At 41.5% G+C, this 20,008-nt stretch overlaps 1 protein-coding gene across 1 annotated transcript in view; it reads left to right on the plus strand.

The window, feature by feature from the left end:
• Window positions 1-6,900: 6,900 nt before the first annotated feature.
• Window positions 6,901-20,008, plus strand: part of ST8SIA1 (ST8 alpha-N-acetyl-neuraminide alpha-2,8-sialyltransferase 1) — a 156,145-nt gene continuing 143,037 nt past the window's right edge. The window contains exon 1 of the mRNA XM_082738600.1: window positions 6,901-7,137. Coding sequence (XP_082594726.1) covers window positions 6,902-7,137 — 236 coding nt within the window. The 5' untranslated portion in view covers window position 6,901. The remainder of the gene's footprint in view (window positions 7,138-20,008) is intronic.

Raw genomic sequence — 20,008 nt, forward strand, 5'->3', positions numbered from 1 at the left:
CCCTGTCTGATAATTCTAACACCTAGATCATATGGTCTATGCTGTGTCTGATTCTGATGCTTGCTTTGTCTCTTCAGACTTTTTCCCCCCCTTGTCTTGTAGTATGCCTTCCCATTTTTTGGTTGAAAGCCAGATGTGATGTATTTAACAATAGAAAAAGAAATAAGTAGGTTTTGATATGAATTTTTATGCTAATTTGGCTGGGAGTTCATCTGTGTTTTATGTTTGGTGTATCTAAAAGTGCTGGAGGCTTCAGATTTCTGTAATGTCATTGGTTTTGTCGTCTTATTGAATTTGGGCTTTCATAAGTACTTATGAAGGTAAGAGAGAGAATCTGTGTCTTTTAACTCATTTAGATGCAAACTACAGATGTTCTGTTGGAGCCCTCATAGTGTGGTGGTAAGGTGTGGGAGAGGAAAGGTGTTCTGTTCTATTTTCTTATGAAATTTCAGTCTTTCAGTAGGGCTGTGTCCCTGGGCAACGCACCTCACAAATATATCATAGTTTGTTTTTTTCTTTTTCCAGCTTAAGTGAAACAGGAAGGCTATTGGGGATTGAAGTGAGAGAAGTGGCATTCCTTCAGGTAGGATAAGGTTATGATAAGGTCTTTTTCCCTGGAAAGTAGGACTTTGTTATGGAGAATCCTTTGGGCATATTTCACAATGAGAGCCTGTTTTCTCTATCCCTGACAGAGCACCAAGAGGATCTTTCTCAGGTTTTCACCCTGAAAACCTAGTGGGATTCCTGGAGGTAAAACTCATAGTAGTGTGGAGGCCCACCTGACTCCCGAGAGTTTCTCATCCCTGTGCTAGTTCACCCTCAGCTTCTAGCAATTCCACTTTTACTAACTCCAAACTATTGTTGAGCTATTCCCACCAATGTATGACTCCAGGATTTCTTGCTCTAGACAAACAGACCTCAGTTCTGACATGGATTTGCCTGTTTCTCCAGACTGGAGCTGGTAGTTTGCTTTATGACCTCAGTTCTTTGATGAATACAAGAAAAGCTGTTGATTTTCAGCTTGTTCAGCTTTCTTGTAAGGATGGGAGTTACAACTTCCAAGTTATGTCTGAGTTGAAACGGAAAGTAATTAATTGCTCTTTTGATCAGAGGCACAGCTATCTCTCTAAGGATTGCCTTTGTCTCTCCCGCATGAGAGCCCTGGATCTCTGAATCCTAGCTCCCTCTTTTTGGTAAACCTGTTATTTTACCGGAGGATCTCCAATATCTTCCCAGTGGATGGGAGTGAAGTTCGTCAGACTTTGCATTTAAAAAAATGTCTTTACGTGCTCGCTTCGGCAGCACATATACTAAAAAACTGTCTTTACAATTATCATATGGTTTCACTCATATGTGGAATATAAGAAATAGCACAGAGGATCATAGGGGAGGGGAGGGAAAACTGAATGGGAAGAAATCAGAGAGAATGACAAATTGTGAGAGACTCCTATTAATCATAGGAAACAAACTGAGGGTTGTTGGAGGGAGAAGGGTGGAGAGATGGGGTAACTGGGTGATGGGATTAAGGAGGGTGGGTGATGTGATGAGCACTAGGGGTTACATACAACTAATGAATCATTGAATACTATTATCAAAAATTAATGATGAGCTATATGTTGGCTAATTGAACTTAAATAAATAAAAATATTTTTTTAAAAGTATTTTACCTTCATATTTGAGTCATACTTGGGCTGGGTATAGAATTCAGGTTTGGGAAGAATTTTCGCTAAAAATTTTGATGGCCTAACCCTATTTTCTTCTAGTTTCCAATGTTGCTTTTGATGAGGCCCAACATCATTAGGGGTGTGTGTGTGTTTAAAAAAAAAACTTCCACAATGTTTTTTTCTAAAATCTCATCACTATATTATTGTTAGTGGCCTTCTGAATTCATTTTATTGAATCCTTAGTGGACTCTTTAATTTTAGGATTTTTTTTTTTAAAGTATGACTTTGAAAATTTTCCCCTTTCTGTCTTTTTCCCTTATTGGATTCCTTTTAATTGGATTTTTATTTTTCTGTTTGAGTCTATAATTTATTATCTTTAAAAAACCCTCTTTTAGGGGAACCCTCCTCCACTGTTGGTGGGAATGCAAGCTGGTGCAGCCACTCTGGAAAACAGCATGGAGGTTCCTCAAAATGTTGAAAATAGAACTGCCCTATGACCCAGCAATTGCACTACTGGGTATTTACCCTAAAGATACAAACGTAGTGATCCAAAGGGGCACATGCACCCGAATGTTTATAGCAGCAATGTCCACAATAGCCAAACTATGGAAAGAACCTAGATGTCCATCAACAGATGAATGGATCAAGAAGATGTGGTATATATACACAATGGAATACTATGCAGCCATCAAAAGAAATGAAATCTTGCCATTTGCGACAACATGGATGGAACTAGAGCGTATCATGCTTAGCAAAATAAGTCAAGCAGAGAAAGACAACTATCATATGATCTCCCTGATATGAGGAAGTGGTGATGCAACACGGGGGCTTAAGTGGGAGAAGAAAAATCAATGAAACAAGATGGAATTGGGAGGGAGACAAACCATAAGTGACTCTTAATCTCACAAAACAAACTGAGGGTTGCTGGGGGGAGGGGGTTTGGGAGAAGGGGGTGGGACTATGGACATTGGGGAGGGTATGTGCTTTGGTGAGTGCTGTGAAGTGTGTAAATCTGGTGATTCACAGACCTGTACCCCTGGGGATAAAATATATATGTTTATAAAAAATAAAAAATTAAAAAAAAAACCCTCTTTTATCTTATTCGCCTGCTTTCTGGGATACTTCTTCAATTTTGTATTTCGACTCTTCCATGAATTGTGTATTTGTGTGTTTACCATTTTTTTAATTTTAAAGGACTTTATTTTTGGTTATCTGAGTATTCTTTTTGTTCTTCATGGATTGTCTCTTATTTCTGTTAAAGTATTAATTACAGCTTTTATTGAAGATTCCTTCTGTATTCTGCATAATCTTTCTCTCTTCTGGGTTATCTTGTGTGTGTTTCTTATTTATTTTGTCTCTCTGGTCATGTTGGAGATTCCCTTCAAATGTCTGGAGATCCTGGCTGTCCTCTCATGTCTAAGAATGAAGCTCAGAAAAGAGGGTAGAAGTTCTGTGAATAGAGCTTATCTCTAAGTGGTGGGCTTCCCCATTGGGTGTTGGTCAGGGATATAGCTGTCCGATTAGAGAGCTGCACATAGCAGAATCTGTAGGTCTCCTTACTGGTGCTGTTCAATTTCTCTAGAGAGGTAACCTTGTGTTTTAAGCTAATTTGGAGAACAAGATCGAGAGGCTTCACTGCTCCTTTTAAAGACCTTCTAACAAATCTCTTATTTGGTTTCATCTATCACGTCTGCCTCAGGAGTACTAGGTTCCTCTAACTTCTAAGCCTTTCAAGATTACTATATAGCAAATTAGCTTGATTCTTGTTAACTTCTGTCCATACCCCCCCACCCCCATTCTGTGCCAGCATACAAACACACACACACACACACACCATCACTTGAAGGCTCAGAGCTTTCTATATGTTTTTCTTTCTTTCTTTTTTTTTTTTTAGATTTCATTTATTTATTTGACAGAGAGAGAGAGCACACACAAGTAGGGGGAGCAGTGGGCAGAGGGAGAGGGAGAAGCAGGTCCCCTCTAAGCAGGGAGCCCTATGTGGGGCTCGATCCCAAGACCCTGAGATCATGACCTGAGCCAAAGGCAGATGCTTAACCAAATAGGCCATGCAGGGGCCGCATTTTACTTAGTCTTTTAATGAAAGATTTCTATGTGACTATTAATATTTGTCTTCACACCCATTAGCATCACGCTGCCTTGTAAATTGTGTCCCATTTACTCTGATCATCTTTCTACATCTTGTTCTCTCTTGATTTCTCAATGAGAGTTTCTCTTTTTCCTCTTTTCTCCACAGCTTCAATTCTGTAGTGGTTTTGTCCCTTATACTGGCTTCTACTATAATGCTGATGTCACAAAATTGTCCCCCATCAAGTTTACTTATGGCATAAAATAGCTTTGCATATCAGGTTTACTGGTTCAATAAACAAACATTTATAGAATTTTAAAAGTTGTTTAGTTCCTGAGCAAAAACCCTATTGTGTACTCAGATGCAGACATAGAAAATAATACATAAGCTACCTACTAAAAGTTGTTTGGATCAAAAGCCCAGGCTTACCATTTGATATACAAGACCAAATACTCCTATTGCCCAGTTGCTATGACAAAGTTACATATGAAAAATGCCAACAAAACAACACAACACATCTGAGTGTCTTATTTGTTGGAGTCAGCAAATACTGTAGACATTCAGAGCAGGAAGTCAAAGGGAATAGGAGGAAAACCCACAAACATTTATTGAATTCCTATCCCTGTATTTTAGGTGGTTTGGGAATACATTGAAGGAGGAATTTCTAGACACTTGGGTTGGCCTTTAATGATGCATTGGATTTGTATGGAGGGAGAAAAAAATACATCCCATGCAAGATGAAGGTGGACCCCAAAAATACAGTGCCAAAATGATGCCTGTGTGACTTGGAAAGGTGAGGACAAAGACTGTCTAGATTTGATGTGCATCCTAAGGAAAAGCAGGGAATGAGGTTGGATTGTAGGGTGAGGCAAGAGCCAAAAAAAGTAAAAGAGCCTTAGTTTTCAGAAGAAGAAAAAACAGCACATTGAATTTGAGAAGTCTCTCAATATAAGATACGACTTTGATGCATTTTTATGATGTTATATGTGGATACATTTACATAGCCCCTTCAGAACTGCAGTGTCTTATTTTCGGTTGATGGTTTATTTATTTGCTATTTGCTCTGCAAGTATCTCTTTTACTTGGGGAAGAAAAGAGAAATTGGAATGGTTTTTGTTCTATTTATATTGTAAGGAAAAGGATGGCAGGTGATTTATTCACTGCTCTGGCAACTATGGGAGAGATCCCTGGCCTTTCCACAACAGGAGAGGGTGGGTTGGTTACTTTGCAGGGCTTCAGGTGATCTTCATTTCAAACATCTTTACTAGGCTCAACTGTGCTAAGATATAACTTTGGAATTTCACAGTTCCTGTTTCCAAGGATTTACCTAAATAGGAGAGATTTCTGGGGCATGACTGGTCATGGAGTGCAGTGGGTCATTCTCCTAAGAGGTCTTAACAGTGTTGGAGCATTGAGACTATGGTGGTCCTTCCAGTCATTTGGTAAATAACTTTCCATCAAGTTCTCAAGTTTCACCTGTCAGTGAAGAAAGATGCTGGAGAAAGATACCAGGCCTCTTAGCAGTCCGCAGAGATGGCGCTGGGACGCTGCAGACTGGTCAGCTGAGCAGATGGAGCTATGGCTCTGGATCTTGGTTTCGTGATGACTAAGCTAACCCGGTTAGTAGGCTGCTGGGTTTCTTTGTCCCTGCACACTTTCTGCTTGATGAGATGCTTAAGCACATGGAAGAGGCAACCGCTAGGAGGTACCCGAGCTTTGCGTCGACCGCGGGGCGAGCAGAAATGGCTAACTGTGGGTCCCTCAGCTCCGCGGGTACAGGCTGGTGGCGCTTTTCCAAGGTCGGGGTTGCGATTAGCTTGTGTGTGTAGCGAGGAAGAGGTATAAGAACAAACGGCCCTTTAATTGGAAGGGCGGAGGAGGTGAAGGCGCCTCCAAGCCATTATCTCGTCCGGAGGTCTGGGAGCTTGGGCACCAGCTGGCTGCACATCTGGATGCAGCGGCGTCTTTCCCCGCAGGGCGGAGTCGAAGCGGACGATCCCGGTGTGCACGCACCTTCTCGTGCGCGCGCGTGCGGGTCCGTGAGCTTCCGAATGTGTGTATCTGTGTGCGCGTGCGCGCTCACGAGTGTCGGCTGGAGCCGCGGCTCCGGGATCGGGTAATGGGGGTGGGGGCCCAGGAAAGAATAAATCTCCGCTGGCCTCCTCGCGCCTCATTGCGGGTTAATAACCAACCAGTTATAGAGAGGCGGGGGTGACGGCGGCAGGGTGACAGTCCCGGCACGCCGGTTGCGTGTGGAAGGCTCAGGTTATCAAGCCGGTCTCTGCCACACTCCAATATATACAACCATTGGGAGTGGGAGGTTATTTTTTATTGTTTGCCTCTATCTCCAGAGAACAAGGGCGGGAGGGAGAGGCGCGCGCTCCAGGCGAGCGTCGCGGATCTGAACGGGTCGAAGGAGGCAAATTTGCGGGTGGGGGAGGGCGGGGGAGACCTTGATTTCCACCAATCCCCGGGCGTTTGTCTGCGAAGTCCGGGGCGCAGCGGAAGGCTGCGGCGCGCCGCTGAATTAACTGATGAGAGCGAGTTCTTTTCTTCTCCGGGAGGGGTGGGGAGCGAGGGTCCTGGCGGGCAAGGAGGAGAAGCCCGGGGCAGGATAGCGGTCCCGGGCCGCTGTGGAAATTTCCAAGGACTTGGCGCGGCGCGGAGAGCGCGTCTGGGGGTGCCTGGCGGTGCAGCAGCGCGGGAGGCGGGGAGAGGCGGCGAAGGGCGCAGGAGCATCTCTCGGAAGGGGACGCCGCGGACCAGTTGTCTGGGAGGGAGCCGAGCCTCTCCCCGGACCGTGCGGAGGGCGACAGTGATGCTGCAGAACCGGCGGGAGCGACTCGCCGCGGCCGCTCTCTGCGCTCTCGGAGACCCCAGCGCCTGCCCTCTGCAGGGGAAGCGACCATGACCAGAGCCCGTGACTTGCCCCCCGGCCACTTCCCCTAGAAAGAAACCCTTGAAAAAGTTGCATTAAAAAAAACATCCTTGCGCTGACCTTTGGGGCCGTAGGGGCTGAAGAAACGTGCGTGCCAGTGCAAACAAGAAAGCGAAAGGTGTGTGTGCATGGGGGGCCGGCGGTGGGGGGACCCTCCGCTGCCACTCTGCCTAACGCTGTGCTGAGGCCGCCCCCCGGGACTCCGGGGCTGTGATGAGCCCCTGCAGGCGGGCCCGGCGACACACGTCCAGAGGGGCCATGGCAGTCCTGGCGTGGAAGTTCCCGCGGACCCGGCTACCAGTGGGAGCCAGTGCCCTTTGCGTCGTGGTCCTCTGTTGGCTCTACATCTTCCCGGTCTACCGGCTACCCAACGAGAAGGAGATCGTGCAAGGGGTGCTGCAACAGGGCACGGCGTGGAGAAGGAACCAGACAGCGGCGAGAGTCTTCAGGTACTCCTCCCCTCGCGGCTCCTCCCAGCTCGTGTCCTTTACTCCCGGTGCGCCGAGGACAGGGTCACTGGCTAGGTCCGCCTTGCAGAGACATCTCTTTCTTGCAGTGCTTCTTGTCCTGCTTCCTTTCTCTGCCATTTCTAAACCTGAAGACTTTAGTCGGGGGTCCTTCCCCACCCCTTACACCAAGAGATGTGCAGACACCTGCTTTACCCACCTAAAGCCTGTAAGCATTTCTTCCCCAGCCTGAGTGACAGTCCGTGATTCGTTAATAACTGGTGGGAAGGAGAATCCAGGCTAACTTTGTCCTTTTCACAGAATGAGAATTTATCTCTTGGGCTCTGCAGATGTTTGAAGCTATAGAGAACTAGAAGAAGGTCAGAGGCATCTTCCTGAGGTTAGGTGAGTGGTTGGTAACATAAATCACTAGTGATGGAGTGATGGGCTAATCTTGGGCAGGAAAAACATGGACACCTAGCTAGGACCCCGCTGCTTTGTGCAGTGTGTCCATGACAAAACACAGAGCACTTAACTGGTCCCCTCAGAGCTGGGTACTGTGTGATTTTTATTGAAGACTCGACAACTTTCCAATAACAGATATTATTCCCATCTTACCAACCACAAACTGAGTCTCCAGAAGGAGGAATTATTTTCCTGAGGTCATGACATGTCCCTTTGAAGTGTGGGAGCTGACACTGTCATCATGTAAAGCTCCCAGCTTTTTTTTTTTTTTTTTTTTTGCTTAGACTGTGGATGCCTTCTGGAGGATGGGAGATGGGCTTTAGGTAGAGACTTGAAATCGGAAAACAAACAAACAAACGAAAACTCAAGTCAGGTTGGATATTAGAATGCTGAGGATAGCTCAGAGATTGTAGTTTCCTTTCCTTTCCGGGAATTTCAGCTTAAGTGTCTAAAAATAAGTTCTTGGCAGCAGGGGTTGTGTAGTTAGATTGGAGGGAATGCAGTGCTGCTTCCCCTTCCTCTCCACTTTCCTGGGCATGTTCAGGGGGGACACACGTTCAGGGCTTCCATGAGGGCCAGGTGTCCTTTTCCCCTTCAGTCCCTGGGGCTAAAGATGCTGCATTTGGCCCTTCCTGAGATTGTAGTGTTTTCCTTTGCTCTGCTAGGATCTTTCCAAGCAGTATATATGGGCAGCTGAGACCCAGCCTAAACATTTTCACTACTGTTGGTTACAGATGTTCAGATGTATAGATGTTCATCTGTAAATTTCAAAAAACTTTTTAAACATATGTGTTCCTTCTCCTCCCTGGGCCTGCTTTTGGGAAGATGGTCAAAGAGAGATAATACCAGTTCTTGCAGGGGAGAGCAGATGAATTCTTTGAACTAGGAGGGGAGACTTTCCTTCTCTCTTTTTCTTTCAAATTCAGCTATCATTAAGTTTAAAAATAATCCCACACCCCTTAAAAGTATATAAGGGCTAATTTTCTCTCACCTTCATAGTATTGATTATTGGACTCAAAAGCACTCAAAAGGCATAGCATCCAGCAATTCTTTTCTCTAAAGGCAGAAAGCACTTTTATCCCAAGTAATATAAGGAAATGAGTTAAGAACGTCTCTTTGGTTATGATGAAAGAGTCCCCCCCCCCCTTTTTTTTTTTTTGTATAGGAGGAGGACTAAGAAAGTTCCTTTAGAGCATCAATTTCTTTTGCAGGACATAATCAAGTGGAAAATGCTTCATATTCAGAGAAACACAGGCTGATCATTTCTGAGACACATTTGTCCCTTGCTATCTGTAGCATGGAGTAATCTTCAGTTTGTTTGGCTGTTGCTTGGTTTAGTCTCTATGTGTAGAGAATTACCACTTAAAATCCACACACTATAAAAAACTGCCTACACACATATCCCTCAAAGTTAGTGTCTGTATAATTGTGTAAGATGAACTTGTTGAAGAGTTTGGACTTTGGAGTAGAATTTTAGACTAGTAGACTTTCTAGGCTGTGTGCGTCATGACTAGATAGATAAGCAGCAGAATATCTTTGGCAATCCATGCTATCTCTTTGAGTTTTAGTTTGCTTATTTCTCTCTCTCTCTCTCTCTCTCTCTATATATATATATATATATACACACATACATATATATAATATATATTTATTTTTAATCTAAATTCAATTAATATATAATATATTATTTGTTTTACGGGTACATGTCTGTGACTCACCAGTCTTATATAATACCCAGCGCTCATTATAACACAGACCCTCCCCAGTGTCTATCACCCAGTTGCCCATCCCCCTACCCCTCTCCCCTCCAGCAACCCTCAGTTTTTATCCTGAGATTAAGAGTCTCTTATGGTTTGTCTCCCTCTCTGATTTCACCTTATTTCACTTTTCCCTCTTTTCTTAGGGATAATAGTATTTACCTTGCAAGGTTGGTATAGATTTAAATTAAAAAAAAATGATGCCAGGTGTTTGACACATTTATTCAGTCAATGGTGTTATTATAATTGTCATGAATTATAATTTCCTGTATGTGTTACAGCTTAAATAAGGACTTCGAGCCAGCCCATAAGAATTTGGAACATTTTGCCTGCCAAATTTGCAGAGCAACATGACTGGTCAATATACTAGTCCCCCACCTCCCAGCTTCTTATACTGTACCTGATAAATAAGGATGAGGAGTTTTAAAAGACGAAAGTATCATGCTTTATTGAGTCTGCAGGTGTAATAAAATCTGTTGTTTTACACATGTGGATTGTTAGTATGTGGGTAGTACTGTATGTTTTAAAAATATTAGACAGGTCAGCCAGAGGTCTATATTATGTTAAGAAGGCACAACTTTTGCAAACAGATGGCTGTGTTTTCCATTATTAAATATCTTCTGCACAAATAGAAATATATGTACACTAATATACAATATGCACTTATGGGTGGAGATAAGTGTACATTTATTCATAAACTGTGGAATGATGCCATGTATATGTGTAAATTTATACACATATTAATATATACACACATACAAATTACAATCAGTTAATCAATTTTTTAATAATCCTATTTATTTTAGTGTTCCAAGATTCATTGTTTATACACCACACCCAGTGCTCCATGCAATACCTGCCCTCTTTAATACTCACAACCAGGCTCATCTAACCCCCCACTCCCATCCTCTCCACAACCCTCAGTTTGTTTCTCAGAGTCCACAGTCTCTCATGTTTCAACTCCCCCTCTGATTTCCCCCAGTTCACTTTTTCTTTCCTTCTCCTAATGTCTTCCATGTTATTCCTTATGCTCCACAAGTAAATGAAACCATATGATAAGTAACTCTCTTTGCTTGACTTTCACTCAGCATAATTTCCTCCAGTCCCGTCTATGCTGATACAAAAGTTGGGTATTCATCCTTTCTGATGGTGGCATAATATTCCATAGTATATATGGACTATATCTTCTTTATCCATTTGTCTGTTGAAGGGCATCTTGGCTCTTTCCACAGTTTGGCTATTGTGGACAATGTGGCTATGAACATTGGGGTACAGATGGCCCTTCTTTTCACTACATCTGTATCTTTGGGGTAAATACCCAGTAGTGCAATTGCAGGGTTATAGGGTAACTCTATTTTTAATTTCTTAAGGAATCTCCACACTGTTTTTCAGAGTGGCTGCACCAACTTGCATTCCCACCAGCAGTGTAAGAGGGTTCCCCTTTCTCCACATCCTCTCTAACACTTGTTGTTTCTTGTCTTGTTAATTTGGGCCATTCTAATCGGTGTAAGGTGGTATCTCCATGTGGTTTTGATTTGAATTTCCCTGATGGCTAATGGTGATGAACATTTTTTTCATGTGTCTGTGCCTGACTTGGGTCTGGTGTATAATAGTCATTCATTAACCAATATTTAAAGACTAACTATTATACACTAGACACAAGTTAGGCCCTGGGAGATAGCAGTGAACGGTTCGGTTCGGACAGATTGCTTTCTCTGAGACAGCTTACCTCCTACTGGGGAGTGACTGACGAAAACAAAGGAGTAAAGCAATAAGAAGATTTAAATGCCGTTAAGTGCTATGAAGACAAAGGAAAGTGTTTCGTTATGTGGATAACCATTAGAATTTCAGATTACATTTTGCCCTCTGTGCTTTCATTTACTTTTGTGATTTTCTCCTTCTCTTGGCTCAGACCTAAAGACAACTTCTCAGAGGGGAACCTTGACCAATTGCATAGGAGAAGCAGCAAGAATGTCACAGAGCTGCAAGAGTTTTGAACTAGAGGAGGTTTTTGTAACATCCACATGGCAATAGGAAGATAAAAGAATCAATTGACCGTATCACAGAAGTACTGGAGAGTTTCTGTGCAACTCTTGTTCTTCTGAATGAGTAGTCAAGTAGTGTGGGAAAATGCCGAACCAGAGTGGTATGGGCCTTACTCTCTTCCACCAGGGCCTTAGCCAGTTCATTTGCTTCTTTGAAAGAAACTTCAGCTCCCAGTTTATGCTCAAGGCTTTATCCTTTGCAGCAGACATAGTAACAACGACAACAATAACAACAACAAAACTGACAAATGATTAGGAGCTTATAATGTGCGTGACACTGTGCTAAATGCTTTACATGTACTGTCTCATGTAATTCTCCTAACAACCTCGTATAAGTGGACACATTATCACCCACATTTGTAAAGAGGAACATACCCAGATCCCTGCCATCAAGGGATGTACTATAATCCCAGGGACAGGCATATGTGTGTATAATTAACTAATCACCTGGACCTCGGGCCATCAAAGAGAGGAGCATAGCAGAAAGAAGAACTTATGGACTCAGGATCTGTCAGAACATGGTTGGAATCCCAGCTGTATCCCTTTCTGGTTGTATGATCATTACTAAGTTCAACCCTCAGAGCTTTGGTCCCCCCATTTGTAAAACGGGGTGTGTAATAATTTCTTACAAGTTATAGTACAAAGTACATGCACTATACATTTCTGCATGTAGAAAGTACCTAGAACGATGCTTGCCACATACTTCTGTTTAAAGCATGTCATTATAACGAAAGAAACACAAGCAAAGTGCCAGGGAAGTTCCCAGAACATGGCTTTTAATTCTGCTGGAAGGAGAGAAATCAGAGAGGAGGTAGTATTTGCACTAAGCCTTGAAAGATGGTAAAATTGGGTGGTAATAAGAGGTAAGGGCAGAAGGATATTCTGCAGGGAGAATAGAAAAGGCAAAAACAGGGAGGTGTAGAAATTCTTGATGTGCCTCCTGTGTGGAAAGGTATTAATTCTCCCTTAGAGAAGGTAGTAGAAGGCAGACTGGGAGAGAGATGGAGGCCAGGTCACCATCTCTGAATGGGCTTGGGGTATTGTTTGTGAAAAATGAACAAACATCAAGTATCAAAGGGTACCGGCCATGTGTCAGTGGTTATCAGTGTTGGCACATCACTGTTAACTGAATTAGGGGGTAGAAGATAGCATACCAAAGTGCTTGGAAAATTCTCTTTATTCACTGGGTGCTAACCATTACTCTAAGCCATGATGTTCCTCCTTCCTTTCCCAAATTCTGAATGAAATACTACTCTAAGCATTGCTAGCTTTATGTGCCTTTGTTTCTGTCCATATTTTTGAATCTGTGGATCCCGGAAACTTCAGATATTTCCACAGTTGCCCTGGTAGCTGCAAAAGGGCTCTTAGAGGGGGTGGCAGGGAAGGCAGGTGCAGGCCCTCTGTATCTATGGAATGTAAGGCTTAATGTTTGGTGAGGTGGAGATTTATGGGATTCACTTTAAAAGTAGTTTGGGAAAAAGTTTAATACATTTTGGTGCTTAAGAAAATAAGCTTCAATTATGTTGTGTATTTACAAATGTGAAAAAACTTCATAAGCAATAATCACAGTAGCAAGAATAAATCATTAACACTGATTGGGTACATACAATGTACCAGTCCTCCTTCTCAGTGCTTCTGTTTCTTATCTCTTGTTCTCATAGCTACTTCACAAATTAGGTATTTGTATGTTCTTTGTTTTATGGATGAGGAAATGGAGATTCAGAGAGATCCATTAACGAAATGATGGGTCACTTTTCCAACCCAGAGCTCTTTGGGAATAAGCCTTATGCTTATTCCCTGATAATCTTAGATAAATGAGGTACAGCTGTCTAGATCCTTATGATCTGGCCATGAATACTTCTCCAACATCATCTTTCATCAGTATTCCTCTTTTGGTATAGTCATACTGTTCTAGTTGCTGAAACAAGCCAGGCTGTGTTGGTTTGGCTTGGGTCATTCCGTCTGCCTGAAATGCCTTTTCTTCAAGGCTGCAACCCCTTGCCATTCACCTGGCCAGTTCTTACTCATCTCTTGACAATGCATTTACTAGTTAAGAGCAAAGGTCCCAAAGTTAGTTGTGATTCTACCATTTGCTATGTTCTTGAGCAAGTCAGCCTTCACTGTCTGTTTCTTCATCTGTAAAATGTGACTGCTGTTTCTTTTTATTTTTAATGTGGCGTCTTGTAGGATTGTTGTGCGCATTAGAATAGATAATGCACTGAAAAATCTTCTGGCATATAATAGTGCTTAATCCATGTTATCTCTCTTCAAGGCAGCCTCCCTTACTCCTTTCTTCCTTCCCAGGCTGTGTTAGAAGCTTCTCCTCTCTCTCTCTCTCTCATGTGCATATTATTGCATTTCTTTAATTATCAAAAAACAATTACCTCTATGTGTCTACCACTATTACCATAGAAGATGCTAAAACTATAGCAGTTAACTTAAAATTTACTTTCTTGAAGTTCTTGGGCTAATGAATGGAGACATAATAAATAGATAAATATATAAATACAAATACCTGGTCGTGACAGGTGCATTTTTCATGATGCTGTATTAAAAATATCATTTTATTTGTCTGCCCTTTTTGCTGGCTCATTCATATTTGCATTCTCAGAGCTGAGCGCAATTCCTGGCACAGTCATTTTTGTTGAGTTATTGTGTGAGAGCGTTTTGGCAAGGTATGGGACCAGATAGCTAATCAGTCCGTCAACAAATACTTAATGAGGTCCAATATTCTGCTTGGCTGTGTGGGCATCAAAGGAGGAAATGACATCCTTTCTATTTTGAAAGAGTTCTAACTTTAGGGCAGAGTTTTTCATCTCAGCACTACTAACATTTCGGGTTGGAAAATTCTTTGTTGTGGAGGGCTGTCTGTACATTTTAGAATATTTAGCAATATCCATGGCCTCCATCCACTAAATGAAACAAATAGATATGTCTCCAGATTTAGCAAAATGTCTCCTAGGGGGCAAAATTGCTCCCCAGTAGAGAACCACTGCTTTAGAGAAACAAAACCAACCCAATTGATGGGGTTTAAGAAATAAAAAAATCCCAGAAAATATGCCATGAAGAGCTAAATCTGGAAACTACAAACCATAAATGCTTTGACTACTGGAAGAGGAGTGGATGAATTATACCTTGGTAGATGGCCAGGTCTTGGTTAAAGAGAAGTAGCAAGAGGAGATGCATTTGGGGAAATTTACTTTAAGCAACTGTCTCTGTTGAAAGCTTGTGTGAGAGCTGGCTAGGGTTCTCACCAGTGCCCCACTTAGACCTTGGCAAAAGGATCTAGGGGGCCCTCACTCTGTTTCTCCCTTGGTCTCAGCTCTTTGCAAAGGGACAGGGCACTACTGGGACCTTTGTAGACCCTGGAATTCCCTGCCCAAATGACCCCGCCCACTTCCACAGCCTGCCTGCCTGCATGGGGAGTTTGCCCCCAACCTCCATTCCCAGAGTGGCTTCTCCTATTGCTGTGTGCACTCCTCAGCCAAGGGATAGCCAGGGAACAGCTCTCTGTGGGAGACAGAGGCTGTGGAAAGAACTTGGATATGGGACTGAGGGTTCACATGGACACATGGGGGTGTTCTCTCCGTGTTGCCCTGTTCCTGTATCAAACTTCCTGAAGTTTGAGAAGCCTTAATTTGAACATGGCATCCCAGTTTGTTATGCAGATATATTTGTTCAGGGACAAGGGTAGGAGGTTGGAACATATTTTTTTTTTATCTGTTTGTTGATTTGATTGTAGCTTTTAAATATTTAGATACATTTCTGCTTTTGTCCTCTGCCTTGCAAATTGAGGTGGTTTTTTTGCAACTTGGAATTCTATTAGTCTTCATTTTGGAGAGAACTATTTAAGGAGCTCATTGGATTAGTTGAATAATTTTATACCTTTGTGTAGAATATGGCCAGTTTGTCTGTTGATAAAGTTGTGTTAGGAAGCCAGAGCTGGTGAATTAAGAACATACAGAGTATAACCCACTGAATGAGAAGGTACAAGCTGCTCACGCAGATGTGGGATGGTGGGTGGGTGGGGGGGAGCAGGTGGTTCCCTCAGCATTGGAGCTCTCACTTTGGGGAGGGAAACCATATGGGGTCATTTTGATTGAGGACGCTGTTTTCAGTAAACCCCCACAAAGGAAGTAGAGTCCCAAGATTTATCAGATCCTAGAATTGAGGGCATGCAATGAGCTGGAGGAAGGTCAGGCCTCTGCCTCAGAGTCAAGAATGAACAGGTGTTCGAGAGGAGGGTAGGAAGCACCTATTATTGTAAGGTGGTTGGAGCAGAGGTCACTAATGTTTTTTTGTGCTTGTCTGTAAGTGGTTATTTTAAAAGGTTTCCCGGGAAGAGTACAGCAGGAAGTTAAGGTGGAAATCCTAAACTTAAGTCCTTGTCTAAAATGTCCAGACTGTGGGTGTGAGCAGGGTTATCACACTGTAAAATGTTTAGGCAGCAACTCAGAAAAACAAAAGTAATTTTTTCTTAAAAATTGTTTTTCTCATCACAGTTATAAATCATCTTGGAACTGATGCTGACTATGTGTAATTAATACAGTTTCTTTGATGGAGTTAATAGATTTCTAGTAAAATATAGTACTTTTTAGCTTTTCATTCTACTTTGGCTCTGTTGGGAGTTGTGTGATCTTGTGCAAACTGTTTAACCTCTCTAGTCCTTTGTTTGGTTATCCGAAATATGGTCTATAGTATGCTAACCCACTTCATATGTTTGTGATGATAATTGAACTAAATATTGTAGAATCATAACCGTCCTCACCTGGCGTGAGATGACAGGATGCTTGTCTCCACCTAGAAAAAGTGTAGACTCTGGGGCCTCAGCGAGTCAGGTTTTGATTCTGGTTGTGTCATTTATTAACTTTGTGACCTTAAAAATTTTTCCTGGCCTCTCTGATCCTTAGCTGTGGGTGGCAGTACTTACCTTAAGAGGATTAGGTGTTGAATTATTGCTGATGATTAAGCCGTAATGATGGGAAAAGCCGCTTCTTGGGACACATCTGATGCCTATTACTCGTACTTTCAGTAATGGAATAGCTAATGAACTGTGACCTTATGACACACCCTCTTCTTCCCTAGTGCTAGTACTAAAGTTGGGTAAAATGGCCAGTGGAATTTTAAGGAAGAGGACAGAGCCCAGCCATAAGTCACCTGTTCATTCATTCACATTGACTAACTGCCTCTTTGCACCAGGGAGGAGCTGGGAAACAGCAGTGAAAGTTAAGACATGGCTCCTGATTTCATAAAATTTAGAGTCTGGTGTAGTGTCATTAGGTAACTTAGTAAGAAATTGAGTAATGTAGTGTTCCAAGGGCTACGGTTGGTCTGTTTCAGATAATTGTGCTGAGTTTCAGAGTGATTGATTTTCTCCTTCTCTGCTGGACTGTCTTCTCGCTATAGCATTGCATGCAAGGGAAGCAGCCAAGACCAGAGGAGCTGTGTCACTCTTTTAATTAGGTGTCAGGAGGAAGCTGAAGTGAATTCAGAGTTACACATTCTCTGTTATTCAGGGCTTAAGTAACAGGGTACGCTACCAGAGCTTTCTAAGTGAGTATAATGAGAACGGGCTTCTGGGAAAAAATTGCTTGTTTCAGTTACTGATACAATAAATATATGCATGATTTCATGTCCCTTGTACTTATTTTAAAAATCTATAGTGTTCATTATTTGTCTGATTTTGGAAGTAATAGATGCTGTAGAAAAAACTTAAGTGTAGTAAAAAGGAGAAAAAAAACATGCATAATTCTATCCCTCAGAAGTATTTCATTGTGAACACTGTTTCTTTTGTGCATATTGGTTTGCACCTGTGTATTCCTAAGTTGTGCATATTGGTATATTTAGTTTTATATTCTCTTTTATCCACTCAGTGTTATATCTTTAACATTTTTTCATATAAATAAATAATTTTTAACTGCCAAGCTTGTGATAAAATGCTTTACGATTTTCATTTTGGAAAAATGTGATTTACTGTGAATTTTTAAAATGTTATCACTTTGGAGCCAATTACTTTCTTCCAAAGGATCCTTATAAAGGATATCATATTTGCACATTAGATTTTTTCTTTAAATATTTCTTCATATATTTGGTAAATACTGAGCATGGGAAGTCAAAAAGCTTCTTGAAAGAGTTCTGCTTTCTCAAATTTGGCATTTAAATGGTAAGAGCAGTACTTTGTAAAAGTACTTGACGTTTAATCATCTAGAGACAAACATTGCTAATATTTTGGCATATAGTTTTCCAGAGCATTCAGTGCTTCCTCTATGTGTGTTTATAAAATAAAAATATAATGAATTTGACAGTATATTGTAAAATTTTTAGTAACGATACATGTAAACCTGTATCATCCCTACTTAATTTAATTTTTTAAAAATCCCTATTTAAATTCAGTGTCGTTAACATATACTGTGTTAGTAGTTTCAGGGGTAGTATTTTAGTGATTCATCACTTACATACAACACCCAGTGCTCATTACATCAGGTGCCCTCCCTAATGCCGATTGCCCCATGCTCTCACCCACCACCCCTCCAGCAACCCTCAGTTTGTTTCCTAGAGTTCAGTGTCTCTTATGGTTTGCCTCTGTCTCTATTTTCATCTTGTTTTATTTTTCCTTCCCTTCCCCTATGTTCATCTGTTTTGTTTATTAAATTCCACATGTAAGCGAAATGATACGCTCTTTGTCTTTATCCGACTTATTTCACTTAGCATAATACCCTCTAGCTCCATCCACATTGTTGTAAATGGCAAGTTTTCTTTTTTTGATGGTTGCATAATATTCCATTATATATATATATGCCACATCTTCTTTATCCATTCATCTGTCGATGGCTGTCTGGGCTCTTTCCTTAGTTTGGCTATTGTGAACATTGCTGCTATATACATTGGGGAGCAGGTGCCCCTTCAGATCACTACATTTGTATCTTTGGGGTAAATACCCAGTAGTGTGATTGCTGCGTTGTACGTAGGGTAGCTCTATTTTCAACTTTTTGAGGAACCTCCATGCTGTTTTCCAGAGTGACTGCACCAGCTTGCATTCCTATCAACAGTGTAGGAGGGTTCCCCTTTCTCCAGATCCTTTCCAACACCTGTTTTTTCTTGAGTTATTAATTATAGGCATTCTGACTGGTGTGAGGTGGTATCTCATTGTGGTTTTGATTTGTATTTCCCTGATGCTGAGTGATGTTGAGCATTTTTTCATGTGTCTTTTAGCCTTTTGTATACCTCAGCCCCTTTTAATGGCTATAGGGTTTTTCTTTGTTAAGATAGTTAATGATTCATTTAACTAATCCGCTATTATTCTGTATTCATGTTGTTGCAGTTTCTCACCTTTGTAAATGATGCTGTGATGAACATCTTTGTGTATACATCTTAAACATTTAATCTGTTTATTTTCTTAGTATAAATTTCTAAAAGTAGTTTCTTGACATTTTTTCCCCCTCTACCATCAATTCTTATAACTGGCTTCTTTGGTTGTTCATAGAAAATCTTCAACTTTGGCTAAGGGCAGATTTGAGTTTTTCTTCATTTCAGTGTAGAAAGTGATTGCATAAATAGAAAACATACAGTGATTGTTAACATTAAATGATAAAATTCTCCTTTGGGAATTTTCAAGAGGTGGAAGCAACTAGGAAAGATTCCCATACAATGGCATGTGTAAGGCAGGAGTCCCCTCATTGAGCATTGTGGAGACCTTTCTATGAGGAATTTATTTAGTTCCCTGGAAGATGTGCCTTTGTCTGTCATGATTATCCTCTTCATTACAGAACAGTTCATAATTGTTTCATTCTTATTTAAAAATGTAATCAAACACATTAAAAGTGTTTCTTTCTTATTTAAAAAGAAATGCCTTTTTGGGACCATTTGTACTATTTTCTAGGATTTAAGCAATTAAAAACTGTAATTTAAAAAGAAGTTTACTTTTCCTCATGACAGGGTCCTAAATTAAAAAAAAAATATGTGATGATTGTTATTTTAAGAGTCACTTTCCTATATACTAAAATTGAAAATCTTGGGGGATCATTCTGGGTGGCTCAGTCAGTTGAGCTTCTGCCTTCAACTTAGGTCTAGGTCTCAGGGTCCTGGTTTCGAGCCCCATCTTGGCTCTGGGCTCAGTGGGGAGTCTGCTTTTCCTTCTGCCCTTCCCCCCTGCTTGTGCTCTTTCTCTCTCCCTCTCTCAAATGGATGAATAAAATCTTTGAAAAAAAAATAGAATTGGAAATCTTGGGCTTGAAACTAGAACAGATCATGTCCACTTGTGTGGAGGATGAGAGTACAGCAGAAAGGCACAAAAATCCCATGATGATATTTTGTTGGGTTGGCTTTTTGGAAGTTGGGTGTTGGTGATTGATTGTGTTAACACTGGGTTAATCATCTCTATCCTGTGTCCTTCTCCTTTGCACCTGTTTGAAGCAGCCATACAAACTGTTGCTTGGGTGCTTTAGCGTTCGGCGTTGAGTCTTGTTTCTATTTGTCTGCCTCTGATCCTTCATCACAGTCTTACTAACAAGTACTTGTTTTACTAATGAAAACATTCCATTTTCTGCAAGGCCTGTAGAAAGTTGTCTGAGTACCTTTCAGGGATAGATTAATTTATTACCTAATATT

This window comes from Mustela nivalis, assembly GCF_964662115.1.
Source record: "Mustela nivalis genome assembly, chromosome: 7".
Lineage (NCBI taxonomy): Eukaryota > Metazoa > Chordata > Mammalia > Carnivora > Mustelidae > Mustela > Mustela nivalis.